The sequence below is a fragment of the Carcharhinus amblyrhynchos genome, chromosome 5 (assembly GCF_965287045.1).
Source record: "Carcharhinus amblyrhynchos chromosome 5, sCarAmb.v2.hapA, whole genome shotgun sequence".
Lineage (NCBI taxonomy): Eukaryota > Metazoa > Chordata > Chondrichthyes > Carcharhiniformes > Carcharhinidae > Carcharhinus > Carcharhinus amblyrhynchos.
In genome coordinates, this window is record NC_137328.1 from 121,088,767 (window position 1) to 121,098,670 (window position 9,904).

At 47.0% G+C, this 9,904-nt stretch overlaps 1 protein-coding gene across 1 annotated transcript in view; it reads left to right on the top strand.

Moving 5' to 3' along the window:
• The window catches only part of LOC145343558 (putative ATP-dependent RNA helicase DDX60), a 130,760-nt gene extending 121,057 nt beyond the window's left edge, over window positions 1-9,703 (top strand). Inside the window, exons 35-37 of the mRNA XM_080189807.1 lie at window positions 1,150-1,301; window positions 5,524-5,586; window positions 9,342-9,703. Coding sequence (XP_080045933.1) covers window positions 1,150-1,301; window positions 5,524-5,586; window positions 9,342-9,447 — 321 coding nt within the window. The 3' untranslated portion in view covers window positions 9,448-9,703. The remainder of the gene's footprint in view (window positions 1-1,149; window positions 1,302-5,523; window positions 5,587-9,341) is intronic.
• Window positions 9,704-9,904: the final 201 nt, after the last annotated feature.

Sequence of the window (9,904 nt, forward strand, 5' to 3'; positions counted from 1 at the left end):
GTTATAGATAGGTCTATAGATTGGTAGGTGTTGATGTGATCGGCGCAACTCGTGGGCCGAAGGGCCTGTTTGTGCTGTAGTGTTCTATGTTCTATGTTTATCTTTTCCCAAAGGTAGGGGAGTCTAAAACTAGAGGGCACAGGTTTAAAGTGTGAGGAAAGAGCTAGAAAAGGGTCCAGAGGGGCACTATTTTCACTCACAGGGTGGTGAGTGTCTGGAACAAGCTGCCAGAGGCAGTAGTAGAGGCGGGTACAATTTTGTCTTTTAAAAAATATTTAGGCAGTTACATGGGTAAGATGGGTATAGAGGGATATGGGCCAAATGCAGGCAACTGGGATTAGCTTAGTGGTTAAAAAAGAAGGCAGCATGGACAAGGAGAACCATAGAACCCCTATAGTACAGAATGAGACCATTCAGCCCATCTAGTCTGAACTGACCACAATCCCACCCAGGCTCTACCCCGATAACCCTACATATTTTACTGGCTAATCCCGCTAACCTAAGCATCTTAGGACACAAAGGGGCAATTTTAGCATGGCCAATCAACCTAACCCGCACATCTTTGGACTGTGGGAGGAAACCGGAGCACCCAGAGGAAACCCACGCAGACACGAGGGGAATGTGCAAACGCCACACAGACAGTGACCCAAGGTGGGAATCCGCTTAGAAAGGATAGCAGGACTAAAGGACACAGCCCCAAGATAAGGGGAATGGGGGGGCAGTTTAGATCAGAGTTGAGGAGGAACTTCGTCACTCAAAGGGTGGTGAATCTCTGGAATTCTCTGCCCGTTGAAGTGGTGGAGGCTGCCTCGCTAAATATATTTAAGTCACGAGTCGATAGATTTCTGATAGACAAGGGAATTAAGGGTTATGGGGAGAAGGTGGGAAAGTGGAACTGATCCACTTCAGATCAGCCATGATCTTATTGAATGGCGGGGCAGGCTCGAAGGGCTAGATGGCCTACCTATTTCTTGTGGGAATCGAACTCAGGTCCCTGTAGCTGTGAAGCAGCAGTGCTAACCACTGTGCTACCGTGGTGCTATCAGTTGTGCTATCGACAAGTTGGGTCAAAGGGCCTGTTTCCGTGCTGTAAATCCCCGATGACTCTACGACTAACAATGTGGATGTGCTTTTTTTTGCCCCTTTCAGATAGTTTTCCGCACACTTGGAATTCACACGCACAACATCCCTGTCCTGCACTTGAAGTGCTACGACAGGCAAGGCCGGTGCATGCCTCTTAATGCCTACGCTCTCGACTTCTACAAGCATGGCTGTTTAGATGCCTTACACAGTGATAATGGGTGAGAATTGATTGTCTGTGTATTTATTCTGTAATTTAGTAGCTTAATTGCTGCAGACTGCACATTTCCCTCTCTTTCCTTAGTACACCTTTGTTTTGATTTGATTTATTATTGTCATATGTATTAACAGACAGAGAAAAGTCTTGTTTCTCGCACGCTATGCAGACAAAGCACACCGTTCATAGAGAAGGAAAAGGGAGAGTGCAGAATGTAGTGTTACAGTCATAGCTAGGGTGCAGGGAAAGATCAACTTAATGCGAGGTAGGTCCATTCAAAAGTCTGACAGCAGCAGGGGAGAAGCTGTTCTTGTGCCGGTTGGTACGTGACCTCAGATTTTCGTACCTTTTTCCTCATGGGAAGAGAGAACCTCCGGGGTGTACGGACTCCTTAAATTACGCTGGCTGCTTTTCCAAGGCAGCGGGAAGTGTAGACGGAGTCAATGGATGTGAGGCTGGTTTGTGTGATGGATTGGGCTACATTCACAACCTTTTGTAGTTCCTTGCAGTCTTGGGCAGAGCAGGAGCCCAGACCAAGCTGTGATACAACCAGAAAGAATGCTTGGTTGGTGAGAGTTGTAGCTGACATGTCAAATTTTCTCAGTCTTCTGAGAAAGTAGAGGCGTTGGTGGGGCTTTCTTAACGATAGTGTCAAGATTGGGGAACCAGGACAGGTTATTGGTGCTCTGGACAGCTAAAAACTTGAAGCCCTCGACCCTTTCTACTTCGTCCTCATTGATGTAGACAGGGGACATGTTCTCCTTTACGCTTCCTGAAGTTGATAACAATCTCCTTCATTTTGTTGACATTGAGGGAGAGATTATTGTTGCCGCACCAGTTCACCAGATTCTCTATCCCATTGCCATACTCTGACTCATCATTGTTTAAGGTCCAAACCACTACAGTGGTGTCGTCAGCAAACTTGAAAATTGAATTGGAGGGCAATTTGGCCACACAGTCAGAGGTGTATGAGGAGTGTAGTAGGGGGCTGAGAACACAGCCTTGTGAGGCACCGGTGTTGAGGATGATCATGGAGGATGTATTGTTGCCGATCCTTACTGATTGTGGTCTGTGAGTTGGGAAGTTCAGGATCCAGTCGCAGAGGGAGGAGCCGAGGCCCAGGCCACAGAGTTTGGAGATGAGTTTTGTGGGAATAATGGTGTTGAAGGCTGAGCTGCAGTCAATAAATAGGAGTCTAACATTGGTGTCCTTGTTATCCAGGGTTGAGTGTAGGGCCAGGGAAAAAAAAATTGCCCCTCTGGACACTTTTGTATCTCTTCCCTCTCACCTTAAACCTATGCTCTCTAGTTTTAGACTCCCCTACCTTTGGGAAAAGATATTGACTATCTAGCTGACCTGTGCCCCTCATTATTTTATAGACCTCTATAAGATCACCCCTCAGCCTCCTACGCTCCAGAGAAAAATGTCCCAGTCTATCCCGCCTCTCCTTATAACTCAAACAATCAAGTCCCGGTACCATCCTAGTAAATCTTTTCTGCACTCTCTCTAGTTTAATAATATCCTTTCTATAATAGGGTGATCAAAATTGAACACAGTATTCCAAGTGTGGCCTTACCAATGTCTTTTACAACTTCAACAAGACATTCCAACTCCTGTATTCAATGTTCTGACTGATGAAACCAAGCATGCTGGATGCCTTCTCCACCACTCTGACCACCCGTGACCCCACTTTCAAGGAGCTATGAACTTATACCCCTAGACCTCTTTGTTCTGTAACTCTCCCCAACGCCCTACCATTAACTGAGTAAGTCCTGCCCTGGTTCAATCTACCAAACTGCATTAGCTCGCATTTGTCTGAATTAAACTCCACCTGCCATTCACCAGCCCACTGGCCCAACTGATCGAGATCCTGATGCAATTGGAGATAACTCTCTTCACTGCCCACTATGCCACCAATCTTGGTGTCATCTGCAAACTCACTAACCATGCCTCCTATATTCTCATCCAAATCATTAATATAAATGACAAATAACAGTGGACCCAGCACTGATCCCTGAGGCACACTGCTGGTCACAGGCCTCCAGTTTGAAAAGCAACCCACTACAACCACCCTCTGGCTTCTGTCAAGAAGCCAATTTTGTATTCGTTTAGATACCTCACCCGGGTCCCATGAGATTTAACCTTGTGCAACAACCTACCATGCAGTACCTTGTCAAAGGCCTTAATAAAGTCCATGTAGACAACATCGACTGCACTGCCCTCATCTACTTTCTTGGTGTAGAGGATGTTCCCACTGGTAGGAAAAGCTAGAACCAGAGGGCAAAACCTCAGACTAAAGGGACGATCCTTTAAAACAGAGATGAGGAGGAATTTCTTCAGCCAGAGAGTGGTGAATCTGTGGAACTCTTTGCTGCAGAAGGCTGCGGAGATCAGGTCATTGAGTGTCTTTAAGACAGAGATAGATAGGTTCTTGATTAATAAGGGGATCAGGGATTATGGGGAAAAGGCAGGAGAATGGGGATGAGAAAAATATCAGCCATGATTGAATGGCAGAGCAGACTCGATGGGCCGAGTGGCCTAATTCTGCTCCTATGCCTTATGTTTTATAGTGTGGCGGGGCAGGATCCAGCTTGTACAGGGAAATCAAACCCGTGGGAGCTACAGAGAGAAGTAACTCTTTCTCTTTCTGAAGATTGGAGACTGGGACCTGCCAGGAAATAAGTCCATTTCTCTGACGTTCTGCTGTTTGAAATTGACTCTTTTTCTAGGGACTGCTGTATGGGAGTCAAGAGACAGGTGTGTGTCTGGATCTCTGTCCAGAGGGGTTAAGAAGCTGGAAACCTATCATCCATGTGCTTTTGTGCTAATTGATTCTGAAGAAGGATATATGGCAATGGGGATATTGTGTACGTTGGAACAATAGAGATAGTCAGCTGTTAAGAACTACACCCGCTCTGAAGAAGGGTCATCTCAGCTTGAAGGGTTGGCTCTGTTCTCTCCCCACAGATGCTGTCAGACCTGCTGAGATTTTCCAGCATTTTCTGTTTCTGTTTCAGGTTCCAGCAACCACAGCATTTTGCTTTTGTATAAGAATTATGCCTTGTTATGTCTCATTATTTCAGTGAGTAAAAGCTATGCTAATTCTTTTTGTTATATTTTAACTGTGTCCTTAAATAAAGTTTGTTTTGATAGCAGCTTCCTAAGGAGGAACTAGGCTTCCTAGTGATCATACCTGGGTGCAAAACATCTTGCGGGGGGAGTGGGGTGGTGGGGGGGGTTGGGGGGCGGGGGGATTCTCTCAGCCCCTGTGCTGTGCCTTAGGAGCAAAGCAGGCTGGAAGAGTCAAGCGGAGGCCATGTAGCGGCCTGCCCCCGAGACGCCGCGACCTCCACCACAGCTCGCCGGATTTCCGGTGTCATCCGTGCAAAGCTGTATAAGATATTCTAATGAGAATCTCATTACCCCAGCGGTGTGGGGTTCACGGGGCTGGCCAGTGATCGGGAGGCCGGCAGCGCGGAGCTACCGCGCACGCGTCAATCTCGGCGCTGACAGACTGGCGCGTGCGCAGTGGCCCACTCAGCGCGACGCTGCCCGCCTCTCGGGTGCCGATCGGTCCCAACTGACCACCGGACGGGCAACACGACAGCTCAGCGACTATCACTGTCTGCTGTGCAGACACACGGATTTGGGCCGGTGTCCGTGGGAGTTTGCACATTCTCCCCGTGATTGCGTGGGTTTTCTCCGGGCGCTCCGGTTTCCTCCCACACCCCAAAGATGTGCTCTTAGGCTGATTGGTGTTAACAAATTGACCCTAAATTAGTCTTCCCTCAATCTTCCCCAATAGGCGTAGGCAAAGGTCATAGGTAGAGGAGGGCAGTCATAATGTTGAAATGGCGGCGTGGGCTCATTGGGCCGAAGGGCCTGTTTCCCTTTGCTGGGTTGTTCTTTCTTCTTTGTTCTAACCCCTGATTTTTGATGAGGTTCACACTGGGGGCACTCTGCAGGGCACAGAGCATGGGAGATTCGTTTTGGAAATCCCGCTGAAAAGAAATCAGCGGGATTTACTCCAGCTTTGATGTGAATCCGAAATTTTTTTGGGACAATCCCGAAACCTTATGCACACACTGATGCCTAAAATCAAAAACGGTCGGGGGTCTGGGCTAACATATCTTGGAATTTCTGATGTGATCTCTAACGAAACAAATATATGTAACTGTGTAAGGCTTTTCTGAGCAGTAAACTTGATTCTCTCTTTAATTTATTAGGTTAAACAGAGGGGAGGCCTTCCAACTGGTCAAAGATTTCTCCTTGGTCATTGCTGCAATCAGGTAAATCTATGTTTGTTTCTCAAATAACAGAAACGCCTTGTTTTATTTTGTTTAGTTTAGTTTTAGCTTGTATTATTTTATTTTAATTATTTTTATTCAGTTGGATGACCTACAGAATCTCAGACAGTAACTCAGGAAGGTGCAGGACTTTGAGGCAGATGGGGCAAAGGAGAGGTGGAGACCATTCAGCCCCGCAAGCCTGTTCTACCAATAAATTAGCACGGGTGCCTCGCAGTGCCAGGGACCCGGGTTCGATTCCCGGCTTTAGATCGCTGTCTTGGTGTGGAGTCTGCACGTTCTCCCCGTGTCTGCGTGGGTTTCCTCCTGCACTCCAAAGATGTGCGGGTTAGGTAGATTGGCCACGCCAAATTGACCCTTAGTGTTAGAGGATTAGCAGGGTAGATACGTGGGGTTACAGGAATGGGGCTTGGGTGGGATTGTGCATACTTGATGGGCCGAATGGCCTCCTTATGCGCTGTAGAGATTCTATGATTCTATTCTATGATTCAGTTAGATCACGGTTGAAGTCCATTTACTGCCCTGCGCTCCTGTCATTGGGTATAGTCAAGGCTGAGATTGATAAAGTCTTGGAAACGAAGGTAACCAAAGACTATGGGGAGCGGGCAGCAAAGTGGAGTTGAGAGAGAAAGATTAATTATAATGCTGCTGAATGTTACTGAATCCTCTGGTTACCAGTGCTGGTCGGGGACTAGAATTCTGCAGCTATTTATCCATTTAATATTTCACCCATTCCACAGTACAAAATGATCATGACACTAAAGAGTTACGCCATTTACACAAGAACCTATAGTATACACAATAATCAATGCCAAAAAGCTTTTATACAGCCTGTCCATCATCGACAAGGCACAAGTCAGGAGTGTGATGGAAAACTCCCCACTTGCCTGGACGGGTGCAGCTCCAACAACACTTAAGAAGCTCAACACCATCCAGGACAAAGCAGCCCCACTTGATTGGCACCCCATCCACCAGCTTATACATTCACTCGGTCCAGCATTGAAGGACAAGGGCAGTAGATACCTGGGAACACCCCCGCCTGGAGGTTCCCCTCCAAGTCACTCACCACCCTGACTTGGAAGAAAATCACCATTCCTTCACTGTCACTGGGTCAAAGTCCTGGAACTCAGAGAACAAAGAAAATTACAACACAGGAACAGGCCCTTCGGCCCTCCAATCCTGTACCGACCATGCTGCCTGACTGAACTAAAACCGCCTATCCTTCTCGGGATCACATCCCTCTATTCCCATCCTATTCATGTATTTGTCCAGAAGCCCCTTAAAAGTCACTATCATATCTGTTTCCACTACCTCCCCCAGCAGCAAGTTCCAGGCACCCACTGAGTAAAAAACTTGCCTGGTACATCTCCTATAAACTTTGCCCCTCGCACCTTAAACCTGTGCCCCCGAGTAATTGACTCTTCCACCCTGGGAGAAAGCTTCTGACTATCCACTCTGTCCATGCCTCTCATAATCTTGTAGACTTCTATCGGGTCTCCCCTTAACCTCTGTCGTTCCAGTGAGAACAAACCAAGTTTCTCCATCCTCTCCTCATAGTTAATGCCCTCCATACCAGGGCAACATCCTGGTAAATCTTTTCTCTATCCTCTCCAAAGCCTCCACATCTTCCTGGTAGTGTGGTGACCAGAGTTAAACACTATTTTCCAAGTCCGGCCTAACTAAAGTTCAATAAAACTGCAACATGACTTGCCAGTTTTTAAACTCAATGGACAATGAAGGCAAGCATGCCGTATGCCTTCTTGACCACCTTCTCCACCTGCGTTGCCATTTTCAGTGACCTGTGTACCTGTACACCCAGATCCCTCTGCCTATCAATACTCCTAAGGGTTCTGCCATTTACTGTATATTTCCTGTCTGTATTAGACCTTCCAAAATGCATTACCTCACACTTGTCCAGATTAAATTCCATCTGCCATCTCTCTGCCCAAGCCTCCAACCGATCTATATCCTGCTGTATCCTCTGATGGTCCTCATCGCTATCCGCAAATTCACCAAACTTTGTGTCATTGGTAACTTCCTCCCTAACGACACTGTAGGTGTACCTTGTTAACTAAGATCCTTACTCCAGTTAATTGATAGACACAAAAACTTTATCTTTAAATCAAATCGCGTCGTTATTACGGAAATGTAACAAAACATGAAATACTTATGACTGCTGCAAGACTGACTCTCACACACTGTATAACAATGGCTGGCACGGTGGCACAGTGGTCAGCACTGCTACCTCACAGCACCACAGACCCAGGTTCGATTCCCAGCTCGGGTCACTGTCTGTGCAGAGTCTACACATTCTCCCCGTGTCTGCGTGGGTTTCCTTCAGGTGCTCCAGTTTCCTCCCACAATCCAAAAGACGCGCTGGTTTGGCGCATTGGCCATGTTAAATTCTCCCTCAGCGTACCCGAACAGGCGCCAGAGTGTGGCGTCTAGGGAATTTTCACAGCAACTTCATTGCAGTGTTAAGTCTACTTGTGACTAATAAATAAACTTTAATTTTGACATGTGATTCCAGAGCCACAACAATGTGGTTCATAGATCATAGAACCATAGAACTCTACAGTGCAGGAAGAGGCCCTTCAGCCCATCGAGTCTGCACCGAACACAATCCCACCCAGGCCCTACCCCCCAATCCCTACATATTATACCCACTAATCCCTCTAACCTCCGCTACCCTGGACACTAAGGGGCAATTTCTTAGCATGACCAATCAACCTAACCCGCACATCTTTGGACTGTGGGAGGAAACCCATGCAGACATGAGGAGAATGTGCAATCTCCACACAGACAGTGACCCAAGCTGGGAATCGAACCCAGGACCCTGGAGCTGTGAGACAGCAGTACTAACCACTGTGCCAGTGTGCTGCCCAATAAGTGACGGGTAATAAATGCTGGCCTAGCCAGCGATGCTCACATGTCATGAAAGATAAAGCAAAATCCATTGGCCATGTGGCCTACTCCAAATAATATTTCTGATTTTCTTAAAACCCTCCCTTGGATCCCCAGTCCTGGAGGTCGCCTGATGTGGAGAGACTGAGTAGACTGGGGCTATACTCATTGGAGTTCAGAAAAATGAGGGAAGATCTGATGGAAACATATAAGAGGGTTTCCTCCGGGTGCTCCGGTTTCCTCCCACATCCCAAAGATGTGCTTTTAGGCTGATTGATTGGGTATTAAATTGTCCCTAAATTGGACCTCCCTGATCCTCGCACATTAGGCCTAGACTAAAATCATGAATAGGTCACTGGGACAGTGGGACGGCGGCGCGGGCTCGTTGGGCCGAAGGGCCTGTTTCCCGTGCTGTGTTGTTCTTTGTTCTTTGTTCTTTATTATGAAGGGAATCGATAAGATAGAAGCAGGGAAGTTGTTTCCACTGGTGGGTGCAACTAGAACTAGGGAGCATAGCCTCAAAATAAGGGGGAGCAGATTTAGGATTGAGCTGACGAGGAACTTCTTCACCCAAAGGGTTGTGAATCTGTGGAATTCCCTGCCCAGTTGAGGCTACCTCATTAAATGTTTTTGAGGCAAGGATAGACAAGTTTTTGGGCAGTAAAGGAATTAAGGGTTATGGTGAGCGGGTGGGCAAGTGGAGCTGAGTCCACAAAAAGATCAGCCACGATCTTATGGAATGGCAAAGCAGGCTCGAGGGGCCAGATGGCCTACTCCTGCTCCCAGTTCTTATGTTCTTAATACTCACAGGCTGTTTTGTTGTGTTTTGGCAGCACCTCTCTCACCGAACTATGCGACAACGAAGATGACTTGGTGGTATTAGCATTTCAGCAGCTGAACGAAAGCTACCACAGCAAGTTCCGGATGGTTTGTAGCTAACAGCAGTGACATCGGAAATTAGCCAGACCACTACACTTAACGCCAGTCACTGCGCTGAAGGATACTTCTTTGCATCTGAAATTCTTTCAATGAGATGTGAAAAAAACATTGTGTATTTCTACATTTATTAAGCATAAATATTGCCCATACAAAATTTATGAAGCGGGCTCTCAGGGAATATTTATGTTGAGATTTGATTTGATTTGATTTCTCTCTCACCAACAGATGCACCAACTTTTACAGATGCACCATAGAAAGTATTCTTTCTGCTTGTATCACAGTTTGGTGTAACTCCTGCTCTGCCCAAGACCGCAAGGAACTACAAAAGGCCATGAATGTAGCCCAGTCCATCACACAAACCAACCTCCCATCCACTGACTCTGTCTACACTTCCCGCTGCCTTGGAAAAGCAGCCAGCATAATTAAGGATTCCATGTACTCTGGACATTCTCTCTTC